The 17,023-nt window shown below is 40.8% G+C and overlaps 1 protein-coding gene across 2 annotated transcripts in view; it reads right to left on the reverse strand.

The window, feature by feature from the left end:
- Nucleotides 1-3,182: 3,182 nt before the first annotated feature.
- Nucleotides 3,183-17,023, reverse strand: part of GABRG3 (gamma-aminobutyric acid type A receptor subunit gamma3) — a 566,143-nt gene continuing 552,302 nt past the window's right edge. For both annotated transcript variants that reach the window (XM_008017336.3, XM_073011980.1), the window contains 3 exons: nt 13,128-13,324; nt 12,767-12,826; nt 3,183-8,227 (listed from right to left, as the gene is read on the reverse strand). In XM_008017336.3, coding sequence (XP_008015527.3) covers nt 7,946-8,227; nt 12,767-12,826; nt 13,128-13,324 — 539 coding nt within the window. In that variant the 3' untranslated portion in view covers nt 3,183-7,945. The remainder of the gene's footprint in view (nt 8,228-12,766; nt 12,827-13,127; nt 13,325-17,023) is intronic.

Consider the following 17,023-nt stretch of genomic DNA (forward strand, 5'->3'; position numbering starts at 1 on the left):
TTGTTTTCAGTTTTACCACTGTACGTACAGACACAAATACACAGACCACTGCATGTAAACACAAGATGGCCTCTTGCTCCTAAAAACACACAGGTCTGATCCCTGAAAATAATTACTTTCCTAAAGCTTTCACAGAAAATTTACTCCTAAACGACGAACCTTTTGCTCAGTACAGGAGCTGCACATAAAGGAAAACACATTGTGTAGTTGTACAAACGTGTTAGCAGGTAAACTTGGTTCACTAGCATAAAATTAGCCATTTCAAATGTCAAGAATGATGGACAGTGTCTTTTAGAATGTTTTAATAAAAGTTATTCTAAACAGAGATCATATAGTCAGCACTGTACATTTCATGAATATATTTTGCCTGTGCCTATGTCTATTCAAAGTAAAAATGCCAGGATAAGTTAGGGAACCAAAGCCTAGACTCAAATTAGATGTTAAGAAGCATACAGGGATTGTCTTTTTGAGCTCACAAAATTTGCAGTTTCCAAAGATGCGTGTATTTTAGTGAAAAAAGATAGTTCTTAGACAATTCAAATGTTATCTTTACGAAAAGGAATAAAATAGCCGACTGAAGTAAAAATGAAAAAAAAAAAAAAAGCAATCAACAAACAACAATTGAGTGGAATGTTCTTCTAAATAGTAATTTCAAATTCTGATTGAGGCAGGGCAGGCAGAACTGCTGGGGAAGACAGCAGGTCTGGAAATGTTTTAGGCAAGCAAAATTTTGGAGTAGGATCTGTATACTTAATGTTTAAACTCAAATGAAACTTTTTCACTTTTTCCACAATGTAAGTTCTGATTTTGTTATAGTTCAGAAAAGGCTCTAAGCCTTTGTGTTGAATCAATAGCTGAGTACTAGTAGAAACACGGAAGGGGACAACCAGGGTGGTGATGGTGGATGTAGCATCGTTTACTTCATCTAAAAACCTTTCATATTTGTTGACAACTTAGAACTTGAGGGAGCAAGTTGTCATGCGCATCTTCTACCACTTTACTTATTTTTTAATTACATTGGAAGCAATCTTTAATTGCTTAAGAATGCAACATTTTTTCTTTTTTTCCTCTCTGTAGCTCCCAAGGCCACCCTGGAGGTGCGTGGACTAGTGTACATGGCAGGCTGGCTGAGGGTGGACTGGGTCTGCCAAGGCTGCGTAGAGGAGTAGGTACCCTGCTCTGTGCGGTGGGGGGCGGCGTCTTCACTCATTGACAAAATTGACATCGAAAATCCTTCCTATTACAAATATAAATAGTGTTTTATAAAAACCTATTGTAAGAAAGCCTAACCAAATCAAAGCACTCATTATTTGCTCCTGAAAATTAGAAGCTGACAGTGGGTTAAGACTTCTACTTAAGGTGTTTCCAATAATCTTTTATAAATTTAAAGTCAAGCACTGTCCTTTCAAATAGACCTCCTTAGATTAGGGAAGCAGCTTTGAGTTCCAAGAAAGTGCTATGGGCAGGCACAGGCACGTGTTCCCACACATGTGTGCTAATGAATCAAGTTGTGAAACTCCAGTCCACCTAAAAGGAAAATCAGCCTGTGTACAGTCATGCCCTTGCCAGGAGCGATTCCACCTGCCCTTCCGGAGGCTTCAGACTTCCCGGGTGAAAACTCAGCCTGTCTCGGGTGGAAAGGGGATGCTGGCACCTTCCCACTGCCTTGCCATAATGAACTTCCCACTTACTGGCATCAGTCCTGATTATCACCATGTCCCTAGAGTGACAGCTTAGCTCCAGAGTCCACAGGTTCTTTTTCCTAAGGAGATTTGGGAGTCTACTTTACACATTGCTATGTATTGGAAAAACGTTCAATGAGAAATGGAAATTTCAAATCTTCTTTAAAAAGTGTTTAGTGACAATGCTGTCATTTTGAGAAGACTGACATCTCAGGGACTGCAGTAATTGTGCTGTGGGCTCACTCATGTATCCTTAGATACCTAAGAAACCCATCTTTAAGAAAATACAAATTGGATGTGTTGGGTACATACACATCATTCACTGGGATCGAACTTCAGTAAGTGAGGCGACTGGGAGAAATCGGGGTCTAAGCCTCTCATGGGAAGTGTAAATGTTCCTTTCTCATGAAAGTCAAAGAAGGAACCCTGAATAACTAGAAAAGAGAAGAGAAAAATGTAGCAGCTACCTGCTCAGTCTGGGGGATTTAATTATTGGCAATCCATGTTCTTTCCAACCTGTTCAATTTAAACTGCTCAGTAGACACAGAGGCTCTGGCTTCCCAGCAGGAACCATTATCGTCCCCACATTGTGGAGCCTGCCCACTGGGCTGGAAAAACCCTGTGTGTGTTTACAAATGTGAAAAGTGAAGTGGTGAAAGTAGGTGATTATCTCAATTGTTCAAGCAAAGGAATTTACGTTCCCCTCAATAACCTCAATGCTACACTCAGATCATGTTTGTTTTGGAAGTGGTGTGTGTGTGTGAACATATGTTTTGTCTGCCTAATTATTTTCTAGCTCATGCTCTTGTTTAACCTAATCTGAAAAGCCCGCTTGGTTAACTCAAAACATTGAAAACCTGTCAGTGACTGATTGTTCAACTAGTTTTTCAGCACTGATTTATTTAAGTTCCTCTAAAATTTGACTTTTATAAGTAAGCAGGGCAATAAAAGGTATAAGGGATTTTATTGACAACAGTAAAACCCAAAGTATTATTCAGCTAGGTGGCATTTAAAAAGTAAATATAGGCTGGGTGTGGTGGCTCACGCCTGTAATCCCAGCACTTTGGGAGGCCAAGGCGGGTGAATCACCTGAAGGTCAGGAGTTTGAGACCAGCCTGGCCAACATGGTGAAAGCCCATCTCTACTAAAAATATAAAAAATTAGCTGGACGTGGCGGTGGGCACCTGTAATCCCAGCTACTCGGGAAGCTGAGGCAGGAGAATTGCTTGAACCCGGGAGGTGTAGGTTGCAGTGAACCAAGATCACACCATTGTACTCCAGCCTGGGCAACAAGAGTAAAACTTCGTCTCAAAATAAATAAATAAATAAATAAGTAAATAAATAAATAAAGGTAACTATAAAGAACGTCTCCCTTTTGGCCTTAATACAACTAGATCAAGCTGATATCCTGAAATCACTAGCTTGTAATCAGTAGAAATTTTAAAAGGAGGAATGGAAATGCCCTAATCTCTAGTCTTGAAAACGATTAGACATTAAGAAAAAGAAAGTCAAGTTTTTATTCTTCCAGAAATACTGAATGGCTGAGTTCTTACCCGATCATCTCAAAACATACACATTCTCTCCCCATAACGATAGAGATCTATTTTTATAATAAAAGATAAGTCAACAAGGGACCAGCGATGGGGGTGTCATTTATCCTGAAGAGTTATTTGTTGGTTCTTTGATGTGATTATACAGAGAACACAAACACAGAGGCACTGCTAAACTCTCTGAACCTGAATGTTTCTTCCAGGCCAATTTGAGAAAAAATAGGTACAGATTACATACTTTCTCAATTTTGGGAAATTTGAAGGGGGGTTCAGCAGAATATTGTAAAATTAACATTTCCAATGTATTCATACTCTGGTTCTTTCCCCCTTATTTCCACAACCTTTCTGAGTATCTGTTAAATGATAGTGTTCTAAAGTCTAAGGTGGATAGTGTTTGAGTACAAATAGAACTTAACGTTTCAATGTATATTTACATCAGATTACGTGGATCTCAAGCCATTCTTTTTTTTTTTTAAACAGAAATTGCAGATGAAATTTCTTATGTGTCGAGTTGAAAATCACTCAGGAAAAGCACTCGAAAAGAGTTGCAAGATCATGGAGTGAATTCAAAGCACTTTGTACCTTGAGAGCACTGAACTGATACAGTGATAAGAATAATGGTTGGAGACCAGGTATAATTCTTCAAGTCTCAAAGGAAATCACAGAAAATTTCCATTTTGGCAGCTGAGATAAAAATGATCAAGGAAGAAGAGGTTTTGTCTGTTTCGTGTTCTAGCCCTTTAGATAGAGTGGCCCATTGCTTCCTAGTCGTGGGGAGCTGGAGTCAATGCAAAGAGTGGGTTACTGGCCCCTCTCCTGTTGCTTCCAGAGTGTGGTTCTATTGCAGAACAACGAAGCAACATGCCTGCCAACTTCCTTTTACTGCAGCAAGCGATCAGCAGGTAAAATGATTTGGTGTGAAGCTTCTATAGAGAGACTCACCCCATCAGAAGGACTGTGTTGCTGACATTTTAGATTGGCCCCTGTTTCCCTTACGTAGAGTGCAAATGCTTTGCTCTTGAGGACAAGCATTTTCTCAGTCACAGAACCTGCAAAATCTTGGTACTTAACTGATTTGATGTAAAATTGAGGGTGAGACTGGCATATAGAGAAATGAAATCCTATTTCCATCCATTCATAAAAGATAAATAAAACTTGGCATGAAGTGTATAGCTGACTGCAGGAAATGGAAAATCTTACAAGATGTGTATTATTTGAGCTTTCTGTTTCATTTTAAGGCATATTTTGGGTAAATTGGGGGCAGTATTGGCTGGGTCCAGAGTAAATTGTACTAACTTTGTCCTTCTCTGTCTGGTATGTAGGGAGGCTCTGTTCTGGTAGGTGGCGTTGGGACTTTGCAGAAGCTGAAGCTTTCTAGACTCTGAAGAGACATTTTTCTCCAGTTCCATTAATGTGAAATGCCTTTTCTTTCCTTTCCCCCTCACCCAGCATGCAGCTTAAAAGACAGACAGTCACAGTTTTAAGCGTGATCCACAGTGGTCAGAAATTTGGATTCCATGTCAAAATACAGAACTGTCATCTCCTCAACTTAGAGTATTTCTGAAAGTGAGGAACACAGTAGCACCTTTGGGATGCAGATCACTCAGACTTCCACCCCAAATATTTCCCAGTTCTACATGCAGAGCAAGCTGGGGCTTAGCCGTGCAGAACAGCCTTATACCCCGTGCAATCACGTCCCTCCTGATCAGGCGTCCTGGCAAAGGACAGTCTTTAATGAAAGAAAGTGTACTTCCCTCCCACTGTCCCCCTCCCACTCTCCTTCCTCTAGACGGTAAACACGTACATGATTTAAAAGCCCCTAAGCTCTGCACCTCACCAAGGCACACGCATCTCTCCCTCACTGTGGACTGAAAAGGCTCATCTCAGGAGCTGAGACTGATACACAGAACTTGAATTACGCAAGCCTGTGGAGAACCCGGCATGGACCTGCTCTTAGGGGGTGCTTTAGCTCTTTTCATTCAGACCCCCTAGTGGGAAGCCTGCTATATATGCAGGAATCCACACTGTGATGCTCAGTTAGTGAAATCCTTTGGACTTTCTTGAGCTGAAGGTTCTCCTTCCTAGAAAAGGAGTGCTGAACTCATCTGTTTTGATCAGGAGGGCTGCTGGGGTTGGGAAGAAGAGAATGGCTGGATTCAGAAAACTGAGGTTATTGGTGTATTTATCCTACGTGTAAAATTTCAGGAGGATTGCTAACAATATCCAAATATTGAGTGGTTTTGAAACACAAGGCATCAGTAAAATTCTTTTAAGGTAAAATCGAACAAATCCATGTTATAAAAAGTTGTTTTAGGTTATTTTCCTCCCAGTAAGAATTTTTCTAGAAAATTCAGTTCTCTCCAGAACTTCTTTTACAATGTAGCAGGTTGCAGTTCTTCAACTTGTTAGAAATTACCCATTCATAAGGTTGGACATTGTGTCTTAGGACTGCCCTGGGGCCACCTTCCCTTGGCACTCAGTGCCGTGGTGTGACTTGAATTCCTTTGGTCAGGGTCAGGGTCCCTGCAGACTACCTCTGCCAAGGCTGGGGGCTGCTTATGCCCAAGAGACAGAACTAGAGTACCAGAGAGTGAAACTGTCCAATGGAGGAGACATTTCATGTAAGACAGTATTGTCAACCTGTTTCTCCACACATATTCTTGGATTTTTAAACTGAATTCGCTAAATTGAAGCCAATTGGCTTGTGGCTTGTGTAGTAACTACCAACCCGAAAGGCAGAGAGAAACAATGGGCTTGAATGTCTCACGCTGTATAGACTCCATCTTTGGAAATTGGGTCATCATATATCGATATCTTTGCATCCATTTAATATGCAACAATCTTAATAGGAATAAGCAGATGAATCTAATTTCACTTTTTCTGGTCTCTTCCGCTCCCATCCTCTTCTGTGTCTGGTATACATCCAGGAAATTGTGTGAAATTGATACTTTTCTATACTTTCTCTGCAAAATATTTTATTTTTCTGAGTAATTTTGGTATGCACAATCGATAATCTTTAAAATCATGGTTTCTAGGTGAAATGGATTCAGTTTTCTGTGTGAGAAAGATGAGAGGCGCAGAGATTCTGGTTCGGAATTGTAATAACGCCAAAGCATTATTAACTAACTGATAGGACTTGTGTTTTGCCTATTGGTGAGGAGAAGTTTCAACAAAGTCTTCTGCAGTTCACACTGGCGTCCAGTTATAACAAAGAACTAACAGCAAGAAGCAAGTTGGTTTTGTGTTATAAAAATATCAAAAGAGTATTGATTGGGGGGATATTTTTTCTTTGGGATTTTGCTATGTATCCATATTTCAAAGTATAAAATAATCTTGTTCATCAAAATATGTACTTGATGATCACCATTGCCCATTTTTTTTGCATCTAAAGTTGGTTTGAGTTGAAAATTAATATTCACTAATTTTTTTTTTTTTTTTTAATTTTGGCCAGGCATGGTGGCTCATGTGTGTAATCCTAGCACTTTGGGAGGCTGAGGCGGGCAGATCACCTGAGGTCAGGAGTTCGAGACCAGCCAGGCCAAAATGGTGAAACCACCCCGTCTCTACTAAAAAAAAAAAAAAAAAAAAAAAAAATTAGCTGGGTGTGGTAGTGCACACCTGTAGTCCCAACTACTCTGGAAGCTGAGGCAGGAGAATCGCTTGCACATGGGAGGTGGAGGTTGTAGTGAGCCAAGATGGTGCCACTGCACTCCAGCCTGGCCAGGTGACAGAGCGTGACTCTGTCTCAAAAAAATAAAAATAAAAATAAAATTGTATCTATGTCTTTCACACTCTGGCGTGTATCTTCAAGATAACAGGTTGTGTTCACTGTACACCTTTCTTTGCAAAATGAAGACAATTACTGAACCTATAATAATGTAACATAAGCTGGACACATACTTGGGTTGAGCCTCAGTCTAGTTAAAAATAGCTCTTAAGGTGAAATGTTGTTGAACTAGTCCAAGAACCCAAGGTTCAAATATTGTTGACTCTCAGTAAGTTGGATTAAAGTAATAACCTTCTGATGTTCAGAGATAATCATCTTTGACCCCAACAACATGAGCATTTTGAAAATCTTATTTTCGCCTCCAATGGAAACCGTGGACAATGCGAGTGTACTCTCCCCAGGCCTAGAACGAGGTTATTAGGTAAAGGGGTGCCAGCTAACGGCAATGGTGCTGGAACCAGAGAGGCCACAGAGAAAGGAGACTGGGGTTGGAACCCGCTGCTGTTCACACTGGAGCACAGAGAGCCCAGGCTGAGCCAGCAGGAGTGGGTCTCGGCCAGGGGTGATTCAACACTCGTGAGTGCTACTCCACCCAGGGCTGCGAAGGGGAGATACAGAAGGACTAGGGGCCTGAGAGAGCATCTCAGACATTCACTTGCACGTTTTACAGATTTCTTGGCAAGGGTAATCAGCAGCTGCTTCCAATATCCATAAACCATTCAGAAACAAGACCAAGCTACAATTCAGTAGGGATCAGCAAGAATATTACTTTAAAACTCAATTAGCGTGTGTGTGTGTGTGTGTGTGTGTAAAATACATAATAGAAACCTTTGCCGGGTGCTTCCTGTGTTGCTGAAAGGTCATTTATAACAAGATACACTGAGCAGTGTCCTTCCTTGCTACTCCCGATTGCTCACTACTGGTCTGGGGGCGACGGAAGGCCGAGTGTGTACCAAATGCTCTCCACTCTTCACCATGAGCGACGCTTAGAGATACAGGTAGCCAACCCAGTAGACCAGGTTAAAGAGCAGGAAGGACGTGGGGAAAAAGACCCGGGAGTACGAGTCCAGCTCCAAGATGTCTATGTGAATACGCCCTTTTCTCCAGGATCCTGATTTACATTCTTCGTAGCAGCAGAAGAAGCTCTGACAGTCTTTGCCATCCAGACACTCATAGACACAGGTATCTTCAAATTCCTGCCAGTAAACGGAATTGTTTAACGTGGTCATCGCAGGTGGTGGTGGCCTCATGTCCAGGAGGGAATAGTTCTGCAGGCAACAAGAATGACACAACAACCATCGTAAAATGCAATAAAAACACCCTGAGGTGTGTGAAGCAATCGGTTCATATCACATCTGTCTCCTATAGATAAAGAGGATGAGTGGGCCTGCCCATCCCTCACACTTCCCCCAATGCAGGAGAGACTCGGTCCCTTTTTTTTTTTTTTTGGTTTTAAGGAGCAGAGAGTTTAATAGGCAAGAAGGAAGAAAGGAAGAAGCTTTCCTGTACAGAGACAGAGGGAGGGGGGCTCAAAAGCCGAGAGAGGAGACCCCCGTCTTCAATTCTAATGTAAGGAAAATTGCATTGCAGTTTCAAATCTTGTGTTTCCCGGATTATTAATGAAGAAGGTTAAGCATATTTTAAAATGTGTATTAGTCATTTGAAGTCCCTATTCTGCCTACTTTTCTGTGGATTTGTAGTAAGTATGGACGTATTATATATATTTATCCCTTAAATGTGAAACAGTACGTATATTGAAGTGGGGAGGGACAAATAGGTTACTTTTTTTCCAATTAGTGGACAGTAAAAGGTATGACGTACAGGAATGATGAGAGGATCTTCATGTCCCATGTGATTCTGGTGAAAGTGGGCTTTCAGTGTGAGGGGCTGGATACTGCTTACCATCTTAAGAAGCATAACCACAAACGTGCCCACCTACAATGCTTTCTTTTCTACCTCCCAAGCCCTTCTCCTGACATGGAAAAGTCCAAATGGGGCAGATAAAGGAGAGAGAACAACATACTCTTCACTCCTCAATGAGAAGAATCATTCCTAACCCTGAGACATGGCTGCAAATAGACTTGTCAATTTTTCAGACAGAGGCTGAGCTCTTCTAAAAAACTATGAAGTGTGCACTACGTTGAATTCCGTTAAGGGGATCCGTTTCTAAACTGGACTGAATAATGGAAGAGAACTAAACAGCATGTTTGCCTGTCTGCTTTGGTTTATCTGTGATGGTGGATCGGAGATGGGCATATGCCACTGGCAGCCGTGGAGGCTGATGCCAAGGAGGAGGTGGAGAGGGAACCCTTCTCAGTGGGCTTCCTGGCAAGGGCCTTTGCCTGGGTGTGGCACACTGCTGGGACAGAGGCCATTCGGAATTCATTAGAAAGCATCGTGACAACCTCTTATACTTTCACCCAAAAATACGATTACACGAAGACATGGCACTGCTTCCCTCCTGCTTTTGGGCCTCAGTTTGATTGGACATGCTCATAATCGTGGGGTCATAAACTGGAGACAGGTGAAAGTGTCGGTCAGTCACTCAGAGTCGGTTCTTGCAGCCTTTGGTGCGCTCTTGTCCATGGGAAGCATCTGTGTGTGAGGACAGACCTAAAGCAGGATGGCCTAGACCACACGTTCACAGGGCGTTGCTTGATCCTCACATGTGGCCACCTCCCTCTGCTACCGGTGGGGCCTCATGGTGCGGCTGCCCGCCCTCCTCCTCATCCGCAATCCTGATGAACAGGCAGAAATAAAAGTCCCGCTGTCTCTATGGGCCTCATGTGGACACGTCTCTTCTAGGTTAATGTTCTTTGTCCCGAGTGGGTGTAAACATCACCAGGGGTTTGCTAAAACATAGCAGTTCCCTGCCTCTACCCCACTGCATTGAAGGGATCTGCCTCTTTTTGACAAGCTCCCGTGGAAACATCTGCCTTTATTAACAAACAATTGCAATAAAAGTTTCCTACATGTGTGCTTTGACAGTGATCAGCCAGACATTCATCCACGCATTGCTTCAATCCTATTCCTCTGTGTAGTCTCTTGCTGTGTGGATGGGACTGGGGGCTACCGGAGACAGAGGAGAAGCCTGGTCATTGCAAGGCAGGGCAGCCCCACAGCAAGATTCTGGCTCAGACTGGGAGGCAGAAGGCTCTGCTGATGTGGGGATGGCTCACCAGAGATCTAAAGGGCAACCCTTGGAGGCAGCAGGATGGTTTCTGGAGAAGAGAAACCTCCATTTCACTTCATTTAGGGAACCAAAAACACCTAGAGATCATATTTACAATATTAAAAATGGTTCTTATTATGTCTTCATAGTTCACTGCTTTGAAATGAAACAAATTCCATTTTATAAGGTTGAAGCAAAATGTAAGATGTTAAGAGCCCTAAATAGCTTAAGAACTTCTTTACTTGCCTCCGTCTCATTAGTCATGAAAATTTCAAACGATGTCCAAGATAGAGATTTTAATTCACAACTCCCCCAAGTCCTCCTTGGCCTAGCTGGGTCCCCGACTCCCTCCTCTTTTGTCTGTGTGTGTAGCACAGCCCTGTGAGTATCACGGAGCCCCGTGCTTCCTGGGCACACGTGGAGTTCCTCAGCCTTGCATTTGACACGTTAGGGAAGGGGAACTGAGCAACTGGAACGGCTCACCCCAAGCCACACGTGACTGTTCACGGAGCCTGCCCCTGTCCCCCATCACTGCTGCTTCGTGTTGGTGACGGAGGCTCCTTCACTAGCATACGGCTTGCAGACTGACCTTTCAGAATACAGTTGTGAAGATGATAGTCTCACTCAGCAGAGGACAGACTTCCTTTCTCTTTGGCTTAGCATTATTCTTGCTGCAGGTCTCTGGTTGTGTCTTCTCACCAGGCCTGGCACCCTTTCTGTCTGTGAATTATTTTTCTTTGTACTTTCTTTAAGGTCATTAAACTTTCCAACTTTTTCTTTCTTTAAAAAATTTTTTTCTGTTCATTTTGTGATATTTTTTTCTCTGTGTGTTAAAGGATTTTTTCTTTTTTTGGCAACATCACTTCTGTACTAAAGATGTCAATATTTCCTCCTTTCAACACCCAGGTCCTGGCTATGTGTGATGATTGCACCCTTCCCCTCTCCCCTCTGTTTTGGTCCCACGCCATTTGGAAGCATTTGCTGGCAAAATCTGTATGTTCGCTGTGGCTTCCCACAGCTGTAACAGTGATTTGCCCACAAACTTTTTGGAAGAACTATCGTGATCCACACTTGCAGAGTGCAGATAACTGTGTGGTCTCCTGACAACGGGCTGGAAGTGCGCTGCACATGAGGTCTGAATTAGCAAGTAGCAAACCACCTGCGGCTTATGGGTGGGTTTGAAACATTTGATGTAATTAGTAAATTGCAATTAGTATACATATGTATAAAAGGAATAAAAGTCATGATTGTAAATAAAAGTTGTTATATGATAAAAGTTGTAGTTCACATCATTAATTTAAAAATATATTTCTCGGATTTTTCAATAAAGCTACATTCTTACCTCTAGCCAAAAGAAATTCAGGCTTGTTAGTAGTTAAATGTAACAAATTTGTTTTTAAATTGTCAAACCTTGGTCAATATTTACAGGGCTTAATTTATCCACACTTCAGTTTTCTGATTTGTAGAAAGGTTTGTTATGAGAATAAAGTGAGTTGATACACGAAAGCACAGAGAACATAATGTCAAGCATAGTGCTCAAAAGAAAGTGAGGGGGGTCGTCATTTTGAGGGTAGGAAGGACCTTCCAAAGCAGAACACAAGAAGCAGAAACTACAAAAGAAAACAGTGACAGATTTGACCACATGAAACAAAATCACACACACAGAAAAAGGCACAAAATAGGATAGTGGCAATGTTGCCAATTCAAGTTGAAATAAAAACTACATGACAAACAATATCATGAATATATTCTATATGTGACTATCTAAATTATATATTTTATAAAATACAACTTATATAATATGTAGCAGACACATCACTGTCAGATTTCTACTTTAAAATACTAATAAAAGTTAAATTCAAAAGCAATTCGCGAAAATAGAAATGCAAATCAAAAATAAACAAGTGACAATATTGTCAAAAGTCAAATAAATGCCAGTGAGAAAAGTGTGCAGAGCTCATCTTCCTGCTTGACTATCAAACTGAATGCATGGAAAGTTCGGGACGAGGTGTCTGGCATTGCTGATGGAGCTGGTGCAGCACCATTTGGCAAAGACCAAAGACCATGCAACCCCTCTGCCCGAACGTTCTGCTCCTAGGAACTTATAACCAAGCAAATAGTCACAGGTAAATACAAACTGGTAATGATAAGAACGTAAATGCAATGAAAAATGTGGATAAGCCCAGTCAGTGTCCTGCCAAGACTGCCTGTGCATCAATCATGAACGTAGGATATGATCATTACAATGATCCTATAAAATAATATTTGTGGCACAAAACTTAAGTACATGTAAGTACCTATTTTTGAGTTATCAAAGAGGCTATAAAACAATATAAAGATCATAATTCAGTTTTGCTAAAATGCATGAACATATATTATTTGAATGGCTAAAAAAGAACTATATATGCCATACACTAATCCCCATGTAGAAGGATGATGATTACTTTTCTCCTCTAATTTCCAAATTGTCAGAGTTGGATTTTTAACCTAATACTAAACACATTTTTGAAGCCAGCATGTGCACCACTTCTTGGTCTTCAATACACGCATGCATCAACAGCAATCTACCTTTCAAATGCAATGTTAGTTTAGTGAAAGTTCTCAGAAATACTGACACTGGCAATGCTATACATACGGAGGGGGCTTGTAGGCTTATTCGCTCAGGAATCCATCTTGAGGAATCTGAATGTAGTAACTACAAGAAAAGAAGAAAAATAACTAGGAAACTGTCATGAACATTTGCATCCAAAATCACTCTTAAGAGCAACCTTTAGGGTATGACTAAACCAAACCACATCACCGGTGAGTGACACAAGAGAGCTCTTAGAGTCACATTCACATCTTCAGAATCCCGTCTGGTTTGGAAAAGTCTTGTTGAATTGGGTATGTACATCATGCTTTATAGGATCCTTAGGAATACAACTGCATTTAGGCACACACTCCTCTCAAACAGCGTCCCCATTACCTCCCAGAGAACCTTTGCTACTGCAGCTCACCGATGTCGTCTTCTTCGTGGTGGTTGGTTTTCTACAGCTGGAATAGTAGTTGAGGGTGGCATACTCCATCAGTGCGGCGAAGACAAACAGGAAGCACACGGTCACAAAGAGGTCCATGGCGGTCACGTAGGACACGCGTGGCAAGGAATTCCTGGCGATGGTGCTCAGGGTGGTCATGGTCAGCACCGTGGTGATGCCTGCACAGGGGACAGATAGCATGTTGTAAAAGGATGCAACATGCAACAGGAATCCCAGACCGTCACCCACATCCCTCCACCCCAGCACGGCTGCCTTACAGGAATCTCTGATGCTGCATACCTCATGTAATGTTACTTTGAATTTTAATGTCCACACAATTTCATAAGCAATGTTTCCATGAAATTTCTGATTAGAGTCTTCACAATAACACTAAAGTGCCTGAATCAAGTGAATAACTTTCAATTTATTCAGCAATTCTCTCATTGTTGGACATTTTGCCTTTTAAGCAATTTTTAACAACGATGCTCTTTTTGCAGTCCTATCTATTCCCTGCTGTTCCACATCTCACACTTCTGTGCAGCTAAATGCTTTTATTTCTTACTTCTCCTCACCTCCCCAGTTTGAAAACCCTCACTATTCTTGAAGACCCAGCTCCACTCTTGTCCTCCCGGCAGAGCTGACAACATGCACGTCTGCAGTATCCCGGTACCTTCCACGTATTGCAGCTTTTTTTTTTTGTTTTCATTATCACAGGGAATCACATATGTCTTTACGTATCTGTCTCCTAGATAGTGTGGTCTTTAAGACAAAAACAGTCCCTTACTTGTCTTTGCCTGTCCCCCAGCACAGATGCTAGCACATTTGAGGCATTTAAATGAATGCTTTACATCAAATGAATCAATTAATTGGTAACACTCAATGTTGGTTTGACTTCGACTATTTCATATGCATGGGTCAACACTGGATGTTTAATCAAATATTGTGGAAAACATTCAGAAAAGAGACACAGACACACATGAGATGGATGGCTTAGAAGGGAAAACATGAAAAAAGACATGGAGACTGTTGAACATAAGAATAAAATGAAGAAGAGCGATTATCATGTGAAACAGGCTAAGACTGACTCTCCCGTGGGTGAACTCCCCAAGAAATCAGGACCTGTCAGAACTACTAGACAAGGCAGGTTAGTGACCCCAGATTCATGAACCCCTGAATCACAGGATCTGAATTTTAATAGTCACCACCTCTGTAGCTCAATGGGAATACAGTAAAATATCTGCATCGCAGGACTAGTCAGAGAATAGTACACAGGACAGATGAGGACACATTACTTTACACCTTTGTTGCAGCATTACAGCCTCTGTTTAGTTCCTCCCTGCACCTGCTCAAGGCGGTTCTGCCAGGGCCAGGTGGAGAATGAGTCTCAAAGCACGGGGTGGACAGCGTGTTGAGGTGTAAAGAATATCACCTGAAAGTCCAAGCCCTCCACCTTGCTCTGGGCCTTCTCAGCATTTGACCATGAGAAGCCACTTACCATCTTGAATCAGTTTCCTTGTGCAGTGAAAACAGAATACCAGGTACTCTTTAATATCGATGGTAAAATTTCATGTAAAAATGCTATGTAAATTGGAAAAGTCTATACTTACATCAGATGTAGTTTTATGGAAAAAGATCTTTTGAAAAAATTATTTTATTTATATTTTTTAAGTTCCAGGGTACATGTGCAGAATGTGCATGCTTATTACATAGATAAACGTGTGCCATGGTGGTTTGCTGCACCTATCAACCCATCATCTAGGTATTAAGCCCAGCATGCATTAGCTGTTTTCCCTAATGTTCTCCCCCAGGGAATACTATGCAACCATAAAAAAGAATGCGGTCATGTCCTTTGCAGGGACATGGATGAAGCTGGAAGCCATTATCCTCCTTTAATAAACATCCAATTCAACTTTTAAAAATGTGACCACATCATGTCTAAGAAGTTCAAAATCTTAGTTTCTATTTCAATAGAAATACAAATTGTTTCCATAGACCCTGTCCATCAGTTGTCATGAGTGGCCTGTATTCCAGAGGTAGACAGTGGCCGTGTGCTTTATCCTCCCCACTTCCACCCCCACCCTGAAACTATACAGTGCTTCCACACCCTCCCTGAAACTATACGCCCTGAAGAAAAATAAAGCTTAGGCATTTCTATTTAGTTCAGGGGTCTAAGCTACCTAGTAAAGAAGGGTGCTCTGCACAAACACCTGTTGGCATGACTTCCTCTTCGGGGAAAGCCCAAGGGAGTTCAGGAAGGTTATCTCAGCTGAGTCTATTATATATGCTTTGGGGATGATCCTGGTCTCACAGAATCCTAGAAAAATTTTGTTGACCTTGGAGGGATGAGTGAATATAAATGCTGGCATCTTACTACAGTCAGAAGTAAACCTCCTAGTTTAAACACAAACTATAATAACACTTTTTGACATTGGCTTTTTTTTTTTTTTTTTTCACTCAGCACAATGCCATTGACACATTTAACTGCTGCTGCATTAATAGTTTGTTCTTTCCTACTGCTGATATCATGGCTTGGGTGTTCCATAGTTTCGTTAGCCATTCATTTGTTGAGGGATATTTTGGTTGTGTCCAGTTCTTGGTGATTACATGAACATTCGTGCCAGTGTAACAATATCATCCTATTTCAAGTGACTTTCTTGGAGACACATTGTAGCTGGGTCATGCTTTATTTTTTTAATCCTCTCTGCTAACTTCTGTTTTTTTCACTGGTACATTCCAGCAATTTACATTGAAAGTAATTATTAATATTTAAGATGTAATGATTCCATTTTAAATTGTGTTTCCTGTTTGTTTGTTCCTTTATAATATCTTGTTTTCTTTTTCCTGCCTTCATATGGGTTATCTCAACATATTTTAGAATTTGATTTTGCTGTATCTATGGTGTTTTTGAGGCACATCACTCTTTGTGGCCTTTTTAGTGATTCCTCCAGTATTACAAATACATAATTTATCATATTTCACATTTTACCAGTTTGAATGAAATGTAGAAACCTTATTTCACCTTACTCTTCCTTGATTTTAATATAATTGCCCTAAATAGTTCCTTTAATTAGTTTAATAATTACATCAAGTAGCATTATGATTTTTTTGCTTCAACCATTATAAGTAATTTAGAAAACTCAAAAGGCAAAGGAAAGTCCACTTTACTTACCCACATTTTCACTTTTTGTGTTTTTTTTCTTCCTTTCTTTCGTTAAAAAATTCTTCTCTTATTTTCTATTTCAAGAAATTCCATTAGCCATTCTTTTAGGGGACATCTGTTAGTGACAAATTCTCTTTGTTCTTCTTCGCACGAGAATGGATTTCTCCTTTATTCTTAAAAGATACACTCATTGGGTATAGAATTCTGGGTTGACTATTCTTTCTGTTCAGCATTAAAAAATGCTGTGCCACTTACTTCTTGCCTCCGTGGTTTGGATGAGAATCCATTGTTATCCAACTTGTTTTCTTTTTTATAGGCAAGGCGACATGTTTCTTTGCTACTCTCAAGAAATTTTCTTCAGTTTTTTAAGAGTTTGATTATGATGTGTCTTCACCTAACATTCTTTGGATTTAACCTATTTGGGATTAATTCAGTTTCTTGGATCTCTAGATTTATGCCTTTTGGCAAATTTGAGTATTTTTTATCCATTGTTTCTTTGAATACTTTTTTTTTTAGCCTCATTCTATTTCTCTTTTTCTGGAACTTCAATGACACAAATGTTGGATCATTTCCCTCTCTAACATGTGTCAACATTTGGAGATATCCCTAAACTCAGTTGATTATTATTTTCAATATATTTCTTCTCTGTTGCTCAGATTGGTTAATTTTTGTTGTTCTATCTCACGGTTCACTGATTCCTTCCTCTGTCTTTTCTTCT

The sequence above is a fragment of the Chlorocebus sabaeus genome, chromosome 26 (genome assembly GCF_047675955.1).
Source record: "Chlorocebus sabaeus isolate Y175 chromosome 26, mChlSab1.0.hap1, whole genome shotgun sequence".
NCBI classification, from domain to species: Eukaryota; Metazoa; Chordata; class Mammalia; order Primates; family Cercopithecidae; genus Chlorocebus; species Chlorocebus sabaeus.